Source organism: Styela clava, chromosome 4 (genome assembly GCF_964204865.1).
Source record: "Styela clava chromosome 4, kaStyClav1.hap1.2, whole genome shotgun sequence".
In the NCBI taxonomy this organism is placed as follows: domain Eukaryota; kingdom Metazoa; phylum Chordata; class Ascidiacea; order Stolidobranchia; family Styelidae; genus Styela; species Styela clava.
In genome coordinates this window covers 11,149,446-11,162,624 of record NC_135253.1, presented here as the reverse complement: position 1 = coordinate 11,162,624, position 13,179 = coordinate 11,149,446, and the positions used below count along the sequence as shown (strand labels likewise).

The window sequence follows — 13,179 nt, the reverse complement described above, 5'->3', positions numbered from 1 at the left end:
AAACGAAATATATTATCATCACTTCACCGAAAACCATAGGGTACCCTACGCTTGCACGGAGCTGAACAGTGAAACAGCTACATGGCCATGGCTTACTAATACTTGGGTACAAATAACGGTACAGGGACTGTCATAGCTCTTCCATGTCCTGTGGTAATGATCTATCCTTCTCCATCCAATTTCAACGTGAATTAAAAATACCAAGTGATCCGAGTCATTTCTCCATTACGGTATGCGGTACGGTAACTTATCAGTACCTGATCTTCGTTCGCAGAACGGTTCTTCATACAAGAACTCAATTCATTTCCTCTCATCAAATAAAAAAAAATAAGGTAGGCTACAAAATTTATATTGTTTACATCAGAACTGTAACGAAAAAATGAGAAAGCGTAATTCACAGAGGTACCGGTACCGTACAGTATCTGTTGCTGTACTGTAGGCCTGCTATTCGATCATGGAACAGTTTTTCTCTGTCATATCAAAACTGAATTCAATTTGTTCTCATCAAAATTAACAAATACGGTGGGCTAGATTTGATAGAAAACCTACATTCGACATTACTGCAATAGTAAGATCGCGAAAGGAATAAGTCAATTTCACAGTGGTACGGTAACTGAGCAGTATTGATCACGCAACCGCTTGAAATAAGTATTAAAACAGTGTTCCCATGAGTAAATTTTAAAACGACGAAATTTTGAATGAAATATCAGATCTCATAGGAAATTTAGGAATAAATGAAAGTGATAGCTTTCTGGAAAAAAAATCAAACTCTAACCACTGAAAATTTCAAAGCAATTGGTCCAGTATTCGAAGAGAAAAGCGATTTTATAATGATGGTGACAAAGAAGAACAATAACAACAACATAATATTGAAACGATCGTTATGTCCACTGAAGTGTCTAAAAATGACTAAAAAAAGGGGGATGGGATTATAACTCACAATGACAATAAAAACGTAGCAACCCTCACTACCCAGAATATAGTCTACCTAAAATTTGTGATACATCTTCATTTCGGTTCTATTACAATTGAACCCACGTACATTTGAACCCGTACTTTCAACCCAAGTCAATTGCACCTGCATACTATGGACCTTTCCCCGACCTTTGACCCCCGAAAACTTCTTCCTATACTTTACCATTGCAAATTTTCCGGGGCTTATTTTACGAGTGGTTTCGCGAGATGGCGCCTGTAAAATGGAGTATTTGTTTCAAATCATCGTTATGATGCATCACATACAACAATCTGTTTTTTAAAAAAAACGGTGAAGAGTTTTAGTTTAGTCTATCACTGCTATTTCTACACTAATTCTATTATTACTGCAATAAAATTAAAACTCTTAAGAAGACAGAGTAATCATTGAATTATCTGATCTATATTTGAATTTTCGAAACACGACTGAAAACTAAGGAATAGAGTTCAAAAACGCGAAAACGAGATTATGTTTACGACCACGCCTGAAAATCTGTCTGAGTGAGAAAACTAAAAGTGTCTGAGCGGATGCGAAAAGGGAGCATTGTTACGTCACTTTTTGCATCTTGCTAATTGGCCAATGTCACAAAGTAAACAAGTAAAGGGAGCATTGTTACGTCACTTGTAAAGCATTATCACGAAGTAAATAAGTAAAGGGGCATTGTTACGTCACTTTTTGCATCTTACTGATTGGCCATTGTTACGTCACTTGTAAAGAATTGTCACGAAGTAAACAAGTAAAGGGAGCATTGTTACGTCACTTTTTGCATCTTGCTGATTGGCCAATGTCACGAAGTAAACAACAACAATTACTGCAATTAAATTAAAACTTCTAAGAAGACAGAGTAATCATTGAATTCTCTGATCTATATTTGAATTTCCGAAACACAACTGAAAATTAACGAATAGAGTTCAAAAACACAACAGAAAACTAACGAATAGAGTTCAAACACGCGAAAAAGAGATAATGTTTACGACCACGCCTGAAAATCTGTCTGAGCGGATGCGAAAAGGGAGCATTGTTACGTCACTCTTTGCATCTTGCTGATTGGCCAATGTCACGAAGTAAACAAAGCGGTCAATGCTCGGCGAAAGGTCCATTGCACATATGGTTTTTTTTTTACGGAGGTATGAACGCATACTAACCCTAACCCATGGATTTTAGCACCCTCAAATAGATAGATTGAACCCGCGGATATGCAAGTGCAAATGTATGAATTCAAAGGTACGTGGGTTCTCATTGGTTCAAATGTACGGTCACCTTCATTTCGAATATATATTTATAGTTGGTAATTGAAGTTTGTATGAAACACGGTCATGCATATGCGTGAAAATGTCATGAGTACAAATGTACGTGGGTGCAAATGTACGTAGGTGCAAATGTCCATGAGTGGAAATGAACATTAGCGCAAATGTCCATGAGTGGAAATGAACATTGGTGCAAATGTCCATACCTGGGTGCAGATATCTATTGGTGCAAATGTACCTGGGTGCAAATGTCCAGGGTGTAAATGTACAGGGGTGCAAATGTTCTTGGGTGCAAATGTACATGGGTGCGAAGTCCGCGGGTGTAATCTATATGCGGGTGCTAAAACTATAGGTGCAAATGTCCTGGGTGCAAGTCTGCTGTCACCATTTTATGCAATACTTCAATGTGTAGCAAACATTCGTTTTCTCTTCAGCTTCGGGGTCCATGTCACACTTTTCTGCCCAGCAAAACTTTTCCCGCCTATGATTGCATTCTGTGAATTGTAAACAGTAGGTTGTAACACAATGACTGCAGGGCCTATTGTCGCGTAAATTTTAAGTGGGGACGACACTAAAAGGCTGAAGGAAGAAACGGATGAGGTGGAGGAAAAACGGAAGTTGAAGTGTTCCCAAAGGTGAAAAATTAAAAAACACTAAATGGCTGAACACTAAAAGGAAGAAGTGGATGAAATTGCTTCCGACGGGTGGTGAGGTGTCTGAAGTCACTAAAAAGCTGAACACTAAAAGGAAGAAGTGGATGAAATTTCTTCCGACAAATAATGAGGTGGTTGAAGTCACTAAAAATCTGAACACTAAAAGGAAGAAGTGGATGAAATTTCTTTCGACGAATAAAGAGGCGGTTGAAGTCACTAAAAAGATGAACACTAAAAGGAAGAAGTGGATGAAATTTCTTCCGACGAGCACTGAGGGGGTTGAAGTCACTAAAATGCTGAACACTAAAAGGAAGAAGTGGATCAAATTTCTTCCGACGAATAATGAGGTAGTTGAAGTTACTAAAAAGCTGAACACTAAAAGGAAGAAGTGGATGAAATTTCTTTCGACGAATAAAGAGGCGGTTGAAGTCACTAAAAAAATGAACACTAAAAGGAAGAAGTGGATGAAATTTCCTCCGACGAATAATGAGGTGGTTGAAGTCACTAAAAAGCTGAACGCTATAAGGAAGAAGTGGATGAAATTTCTTCCGACGAATAATGAGGTGGCGCAGGTTACTGAAAAGCTGAACACTAACAGGAAAAAGTACGGTAGATGATATTTTGTCCTATCGATCTTGAGGCGGTTGAAGTCACTAAAATACCAAACATTAGGAGAGATAAATAGCCTAAACATATCCCGACGGAAGTGAGATTGGATGAAGACCCTGAAAGCGGACTGATAAGTAGGCATGCCACTTTTAGATTTTTGAATTGAATCGATTCAAATCGCAATTTTTTTCGAATCTGATTTACGCGATTCGAAAGAAAAAGAGCCGTTTAGCGAAGAAAAACAAACACTCCAAAAAACACCAATTGCCAGACGGGAATGTGAATGCATTTTTCGTTATTTACTTTTATTGATCTGCCTTCGTTCATTTTCAAGTTCAGCGCAACTCACCCTGATCATCACTCGAGATGCTGGCGTGCTGTGTGGGTAATTAATTTCCTTCGATCTGTCAGTTGAGTATTCCACTGAATGACCTAATTTTCTATCACACGCAAATTTAAATGGATCGTATACCCGAAAGTTCGTTGCAATTGTGTTAATAATTTGCAACAGCACACCTTCTCTGCGACTAAGTTATGGTACGCCGTGACATGAATTGATAAACGATCAGATATCGGACTTCTAGAAAACATTTAATTTTGATTGAAATTTAATTTAAACTCCGTTGGGAGACAATATATTTCGCGTATATATATGAAGAGAACTATTACTGAACAAGTTCATTCGCCGGGCATGTTAATTGACGATCATGTTTTTTTATCCTGACATTTATATTTATGCTATTTTATTCTCATTTGTTGTACCTCCACTTGAGTGGAGGTAAACGGAATGAGGGAACACATGGTAGAACACTTCTTGCAGCCGTAATCATAAAAGAAATGTAGTATTTTCTCCTAATTAGCGCGATACAAGCGGGGAATTAAACATTTCGGTTATTTCCAGCAATTATCATAACGCACATATGGAAGTAGATAATACTTGAGGAATAGCAACTTGTGCACTGTCTTACATTAACACGCGACAGATTTCATACCCGGCCGAGCCTAATATGCAAATGTCGTCTTACGTGTTTGATCGAGATACAGCGTCGACCAATTAATTATCCCTCGTCAGCACCGCGTCTATTATGTACATTTGGATTTTTGGAATTCCGAAGATAATAATAAAGCCCAAGTTTAGTAATAACAGTTTTAGCTAAAAATTATTAGTGTCTTTGATATTTATAGGAATATTTTCATTTTTCGCAGTCGTTTTCGGTTGGAGGTTTATTTTAAATGGGTTCATTACTTTTTTGTGTTCAAGCAAATTCCTGAAAGCATTTCTTATTTATTGTAATCCAGATGCAATTAAAATGTCTTTGTCTTATTACACTATGCTGCTAGCATAAATATATACTCAGTATCTCTATGTTTAGCAAGCTCTATCGCAATAATGAGCCCATATATCACAGAGATGACAAAGATCTGTGTGTACAAGTTCTCCTTTATGTATAATCCAAAGTCACAAATTATTCTACTAATATTTTGGAGATAAAAAATCTGTAATAATTTAATATAACAATTATTAATTTAATATAACAATGAGTGAAATACCACAGTCACATATTCTGGGGTGGGACTGCTGGAACCAGTGCTGTTACTGTTGCAGCACTGTTTATGACGGTACAATAGAATTGTTTCCTGCGCTTATCTTCACAATTGAGTTGCATCAAATTGCCTCAGTCCTGAGGAGATGGCCAATACCTAATAGTTCACTATTTCGAATACATTCGAAAATAAAATAAAGTAATTGAGATTTATCTATAGTATATGAAGGAATTTGCATAAGGGAAAGTGGGGAAGGTTGGACCATTTTTTTTCTTTTTCATGTTTTGAGTCCTTTATTCTGCACATTCATATGACTTTGCGGGATTAATGCAGAAAGGGGTAAATGTAGTTTTTATTCAGCGTCTAAGAAATTCCCTTGCGACACACAACTTACCACCAAAATGCTTTGAAAAACGTTTGTCAAGTGTTCCACTGTACCCCACTTGTGGGGCACATTCGGACAGACCCTGTGGCACAATGGGTCATTCTGTTAAAATTCAACAAAGTATGCCCTTAAAAATAAGCAATCAATCAGCATAATCGTCTAAAGAACAGGGAGACCTCAAATTTGAAGATTTAAGATTTTTAAATGTTCAACCAAAATATTTCAGATATTTCACCAAAAAATTCGCTTACAAATTAAATTATTTTCTAATCCGAATCTGAATCTGGAAATATTTTTGATTCTCGAATATATTTCATATTGGACCATGAGTCGAAAGATACCATAATGTTGCATAAATAGGTCTCTAAGCACTTGTTGTATCAAACACTGTCGAATTGTGCCCTGTAGGGCATGTCCCACTAAACCCCGGTCCATTGTTCCCCATAATCAACAAATATCTTCAGATCATCCCACGGCGAAATTCGGAAGGCACATCCACTCGACAACGTTATAAATATTTCACAGTGGACCATAGCTGATATATATCAGACGGTGGTTTGTCACGTTGAAAAGGCTAAGTTAGAAAAAAGGAAAAACTGGAACGGTAAAATTTTAGTTTCAACCCCCAAAAACCAATTTCACTTCATAGCTTGCGTCGCTTTACCCGTCCGCTGTCCGTTTGCGGGGACGTTGTAACTCACCGAAAGGCGGATTGAAACATGAAACCGCGGACCGGATTCCGAATATAGTATTAGTGTGAGAGCTGATTTTTCACCCTGCCCCATGTCCCAACGTGCCCCACCTTCCCCTACAATAAATAATGGAATAACTGGTATCTACAACATGACTATATTACCATGCATTTCATGTTTGCAGATTACTGCGATATATTTTTATATATACCATGAGTTACGTTATCAGAATTAAATTAACACGGCAAGCATTTAAAATAGTGCTATCGGTCATGGATTTGAACATTTTGCGCAACACAAAATCATCCTAGTAAAAGTCCATACTTTTGAATACCAACCATTATCCAAATTATTTGCCAAAAAGCGGGATAAAGTATAAATTATATTTCTGACTTGCGACAATTTTTTCGTGAGTACGTATATACGAATGTGAAATTAATTATATTCGGGCACTTCAATGTCCGCATATATATATTTTATTATTTTATAAATACGAAAATATGAATCAAGAATTAATTATAATCAGGCAATTTACCACACATTTTAAGTCCATGGATCACCGTTGTATTTTGTAAATACGAAAATAGGAATCAAAAATTAATAATAATCGTGAAGTTGACCACACAAATAAGCATAACAACTGAGCATAACATATAAAAAATTAACAGAAATCGAATCCACGAGGACATTGTCTCATAATTACGAACAGAACAAACATTAAATTAACCAATTCCTAATATATTAAATTTTCAAGTATTCCTCACTATCCGTCGGAAGAAATTTCATCCACTTCTTCCTTTTAATGTTTAGCTTTTTAGTGACTTCAACCACCTCATTATTCGTTGAAAGAAATTTCATCCGCTTTTTCCTTTTAGTGACTTCAACCACCACATTATTTGTCGGAAGAAATTTTATCCACTTCTTCCTTTCAGTGTTCATATTTTTAGTAACTTCATCCACCTCACCAGCCGTCGGAAGAAATTTCATCTCCTTCTTCCTTTTAGTGTTCAGCTTTTTAGTGACTTCAACCACCTCATTATTCGCCGGAAGAAATTTCATCCACTTCTTTCTTTTAGTGTTCATCTTTTTAGTGGCTTCAACCACCTCATTATTTGTCGGAAGAAATTCCATCCACTTCTTCCTTTTAGTGTTCAGCTTTTTAGTGACTTCAACCACCTCATTATTTGTCGGAAACAATTTCATCCACCTCTTCCTTTTAGTGTTCATGTTTTTAGTGACTTCAGCCACCTCACCACCCGTCGGAAGAAATTTCATCCACTTCTTCCTTTTAGTGTTCAGCCTTTTAGTGTTTTTTAATTTTTCACCTTTGGGAACACTCCAACTTCCGTTTTCCCTCCACTTCATCCGTTTCTTCCTTCAGCCTTTTAGTGTTGTCCCAAGACAGGAGTGTGATTTTGCTTGGCTGTGGAATGAATAATTTTTCAGCGGGAACAGGAATTGAGGTGTTTTTCATAAAAGACTGGTATGCCAGTGCGCCGAGATGTCGTCATGGTAAGACAGTAAGAACTATATTTTGTATTTGCGACTACCGATACTGTATTCTGGCATTATTAGGCCATTGTGCTATAATGAACGAGAGGCCGTGGTTCGTCATGATTAAGCCGTATTATCGTCTTTCATCTCCCCCGGTATAAATATGTAAATCCTATCCTAATGTTACTTGTAACAAGCTTATTCCTAGCGTTAAACACGTTTTGAAGTGTGTTAAGCACAGAGCCATCCTGAACTTTAGATTTTATAGGGATACGGTACTGAGATGAAAATTTGCAGGTGCATGATATCGTAAAATATGTTAAATATTTTCAGGACCAATGTTGTTGTTTGAAAAATTCATTCATGGAAAATGTCAAGGGAGACGGTATTACGCATGTTCCGCATGCAGAAGTCGCAAAGAGTGTGATGCATTCCTGTATGAAGATGATTATAACAGAAAAAATAAGTGTGGAAATGAGGTACCGTGCAGTTTTGAGTTTTTCGTTAATCACATTCTGTATTGCCATTTACTTTGATACCTGGTTAATCTCAAAGTCATCTTTATTAAAATCACAAAATTATTGGTTCAGGATGATTAAGCTTTGCATTTGTCTTATCAACTACAACCAATAGAAAACATATATTATGAACTGATGTATGGTAAGAGAGTTCGTTGGTCCCAGAAATCTTTTTATTGTTTTTCTATAGGCCTAGCTATTATTTCTGAAAATTTTTATCTGCTTCAAGTCTACATATGGGCATTACATAATTGGAAAACTGAAGTAGCGAACATGCTAAGAGTTTGACTTATTAAATGTCGCATGCAACAGTATCGTGTCCTCCTATTGTTTATAATATGATCATAGCCATTATCTGTGGTATGGACTAGATAATAATGATGAATATTGAAAATTGTCAAGATTTATGAAAGCATCAGATGAATTTGTCTACCAAAACAATGAATTCCTATTTTTAGAGCTTTTATCCTTGCATCTATTCTCAGATACATATTGGACAGCATCAAGATGATAGTTCTCTTCTATATGAATGCACTTTCAAGGGTTTGGCATCATTGTCACCCTCTGAGAGATCATTTTGTCGTAACTGCCAAATCGTAAGTCCCATGATGTTCATATTGATATATAGCCTACTTTACATCCGTATGAAGATAGACAATTTCTCATCTTTGTCTAGAAACAAATTGGAAAACTATTCGCTTGCAACATAGCTGTCATTCCTTTGAAGTGCCATGTTTGGGAAAAGTTGAGATCACTGCAAATATATATGTATAGCTATCATTCATTATCTATGTATTGTTATTTCTGCAGTTTTGAAATGAAGTTGAACATAATCCCACTTCTTAGTTGTATAACGCTAAAACTTTTTCTCTGTAGGTGAGATTGGAGGAATGTAGGCAAAAACCTACAGACAAATGTTTTCAACATGATATCATTAAAAGCTTATCCCTTTTCAATTTATTCCATCCTTCAAGAGAAATACTGCCACCATTACAAGAAGATAAGAAGAATGCGGTATGACATTTTATTTCTCTGAATAGGGTTGTAAATGAGGTTTAAATCAAATAATACTTAATAATGAAATTTGTTTTCCATATTTTTGAAACAATGGAGACTTCCTTAAAACGCTATGAATACATCTTTGACAGGACTTTGTCCAAAAACATGGTTATAGTAACTCTGACACAAAACATTTTCCATTTCCTGGTTTTTATCATATAAAATTACAATACAACAACATTTTATTGCTTCACTGACTGGTAAGTTGAGTGCTTACAGTAAATCCAAATTTTTTTAACAGCAATATTTCCTGAATGACCGAAGCTTGAACTTCATTTTAGATATTTTGTTACAACTGAAATTCACACATATCGTATGTATTGGAATGCCTTCACTTCATGAGGAAATTCAATACAGAAAGTATTTTTATCATAAAAACTCTGAAGATGTAACAACAATAATTGACAGTATTTTGTTAGACATTGACAAAAGATATGTAAGTTTTTATTGCATTTCATAACTACATTTTTCAAACATCTTTTAAATATAAGTTAACATTTTCAGGAACAATTCTCCGACCAGGATAAGTTTTGTCACTTTAATATGTTCAATCACTATTTCATTGATGAAAGTTTTGATAAACTGCGTAATTTTGTAGAGAAATCAGAATCACATTCAAGGATATGTTTGGTATTGGATCCTCCCTTTGGTGGACTGGTTGATGCCATTGCAAATAGTAGGTTGCAAATATTTTTATGTATTTAAGCAGTGTAGATAAATGTTTTCTCACAAATTGTTTGTGGTAGGTTACTAGATTACTTCTTTAGGTTACTTATTGAACTTGCAAAATTCTGAAGACCTTTTGTGGATTTGAATTTATTATTGTGTTGTGTTTCAGCTTTGAAGTGGATAAGTTCATGTAGTTTTCCTGAAAATTCAAAGTCCTCTAAAACTGAAAATTTGCTGCCAATATTGTGGATATTTCCATATTTCATGGAAAAAAGAATAACTGGAGCATTGCCATCACTACATATGCTTGATTACCAGGTATGGTCAGCTATGCTACGCTTTGTTAGTTAGATAAACGGAAACTTCAGTACATACTTAAGTCTATTAAATTACAAAAAAATCTTTGCAGGTGAACTACAATAATCACAATAAGTTTAAGAAGAAAATCACAAGCACTAGAATATCACCTGTAAGAATTTTTACCAACATTAAAACGAATGACATAGTGTTTCCAGTTGATGAAGGATACAGGTTAAAAACATTTTTTGTGATACCAACCTATTATGATGTTCCTTAGTGATCTTATCATGCACTTAGAACAATTGTCTAGTTTTGTAAATTAGCATCTGGATGGAATTATCGCTTTACATTTTACTTTTGTGACCTTATTTGCAGCAAGCTTTACAGAATTGATCATTTATTTTAGGTTCTGTTCTCGATGTGATCGATATGTTGCTGAATCAAATAAACATTGCAAAATATGCAATAACTGCCCATCAAAGGTATTGCCTTTTCTATTCAACTGATCATAATATACTGCATGTCTGCATACTATACTTGATAGTATTAATGATCTTGTTTTATATTTTTAGGATGGGAGAACTTATGTTCACTGCAATGAATGTAATTTCTGTGTAAAACCAGGCAAGTATCATTATCATCATTATACTAGGGAGGGAACTCATTGCATGAATTTCTGCCCTTTCTTATTTGTTAACTTGTATTTTTAGGTCGGAAACACTGCAAAAATTGTGAACGTTGTGAACTGGATGGCCATGAATGCAGGAAAACTGGATATCTGCTAGGTTGTCATCTATGTGGGAAGTTGACTCACAAACGCAGAGACTGTCCTTTAAAGAATAGCCAAAAAAACAATGATATATTACCAGCCAAGACTATAAAAACCAAAGCAAACCATGCCGTTTTTCACAGAAAATCCTCACATTTGAGGAAAAGGAAATATACGTTTTCTTGATGTCAAGACTGTAAACTACTATATTGCGACTGTGGATATTATAAGAATTCGAATATTCTAAATTGTTAATTATGAAATCCTTCACGTTACATTGAAATCTTTGTAGAATAGCATCATTTTTCTATGAGATCTTCCATTTTGAAAAATCGATTTGTCCTTTTATTGGGAATATGGGAAAATAATGAGGTAGGTCTCAATATACTGTAAGTTGAAGGTGTGCGAAAATAATTCTTGACCAAAAAGAAACGGGTGCTAACCCTATCGTTCATGGATATTGCGCTATTAATATAATTATACACACTTCTCGTCATTTTGATCGCAAGCGAGAAAAGAAAACACAATCGTTATTGAGGGTTTTGTCAGTCGAAGAATGAAAATCTTTGTGTGATATATTTTTACACCACATTATTTCGAATCTACCACAATTGGCGATTATTTATTATTAAACTTAAATTATTTTGTTTATTACTTGATCCCTAGACTTGCGGAACGCTTGCCAATAAGCATTAACGATGACTTGAGGTATGATAAGCTTCAAAAGACATAGACAATCGAGGGTCTTGCAATTTTGATTGCCGTGTGTGGATTGCGACGCTGTTGGTTGTTGAGCTTTGTACGGTAATCCGTACATTTTTGTAATACCGATGCGTCTTGCAGTCCAGTGCGCCTTACGTTTGAATACAAGATCAACGACATAATCACACTTTTTCTTCTGCTCATCCCAGGATACCATATAATTTTATTATTTTAATTTACATTGGAAAATCCATGACATGGTAAAATGGCTTCTCTTTGTACCTTATCATTACCTATCCCACTGTACCTTTATACCTTTCTAATCTTCTGGCTGAAATGCAACCATAATAGGTTTTGTGGAAATGCTTTTTATTAATTTTTTTTATTTTTTGAAACTTCATCGTTTTTGGCTGAATCCAGAATTCCAAAAAAAAAACTTACAATAGTGAGTCATTTGATACATATCTTTATCATATTTCACCAAAACCTGTAGGGTCACATTTTCTACAGGGGTGGTGACTTCTCTACGACCCATGGGCCGCGGCCACGGCCCATCTAATTGGGCCACATGGGCCGTGGCCCATCAAGCTATGGGCCGCGGCCCCATCAGGAAAAAATTCAATTATCTTACCGAAATTTTCAATTTTTACAAAATTGTCAATATTCGAACCAAAAAATGAACTCCTGTAGTATGTGTACCAGGTTAGGGTTAGGGCAAAATTTTGTTCAGATTTTTTACATTATAGTTCTATTATGAGTTTGGGGACTGTTTGTCTTAGCCAAGTGAATAGTTTCTTTACACAACTTGATGGGCCGCGGCCCATAGCCTGATGGGCCGAGGCCCAATTTGATGGGCCGTGGCCCCGGCCCATGGGCCGAAGAGGAGTCACCACTTCCACTCCACATTTTGGCCAGAACAGCCATAGACCACTTATAACACTGTCGCCCTTGAGTGGTGCATACCATATATGTACACACCCTTTAAACTTGACCATTCCCGCGTTTTATAGTATGTGGTATCATCACTCAATGGTGTTGTACATTCATCCAAATTCTTAATTTTTTTTTATTACTATAGTCATATGCAGTGTTTCATGTTGTGTAGTGTCTCTATTTATAGAAGTTGTTTTGTCTAACAAACTCCTTTGTACAAACAGTTTTGTACACTCCACCCTTATCCCTGTTAGCGCATCCACCCACCCTCCTTGCACAACTGCCTGTATAAAGGACCATATTGTACATATTTGATTTACCCTATTATAATTTATATATATCAAAAGGGGTGTATGCCGCACATTTGTGTTTCAGGCCAATATGGTCTTGTGCATACATCCCGTCTTCAGTATTTATAATTACTTACTCTTTTATATTGCTTTTACGAGAGGAATAAACATACATACATACATACATACATAGACTAGCCTGAAATTCTTTACCGGTACTTTTAAAAAACAGATTGTTGTATGCGATGAATCATAATGATGTTTTGAAACACATACCCCATTTTACAGGCGCCAACTTGCAAAAGCACTCCTAAAATAGCCCCGAAAATTTTGCAATGGTA

General features: G+C 35.9%; 1 protein-coding gene across 1 annotated transcript; it reads left to right on the top strand.

Moving 5' to 3' along the window:
• Positions 1–7,326: 7,326 nt before the first annotated feature.
• Positions 7,327–11,802, top strand: LOC120326231 (rRNA N(6)-adenosine-methyltransferase ZCCHC4-like). Its single transcript, XM_078112151.1, has 11 exons — positions 7,327–7,616; positions 7,932–8,077; positions 8,602–8,712; positions 8,993–9,130; positions 9,417–9,611; positions 9,680–9,851; positions 10,014–10,162; positions 10,254–10,375; positions 10,551–10,626; positions 10,717–10,768; positions 10,855–11,802. Exons 1-11 carry the CDS (start codon positions 7,535–7,537, stop codon positions 11,097–11,099), a joined length of 1,488 nt encoding a protein of 495 aa, XP_077968277.1. The 5' UTR covers positions 7,327–7,534; the 3' UTR covers positions 11,100–11,802.
• Positions 11,803–13,179: the final 1,377 nt, after the last annotated feature.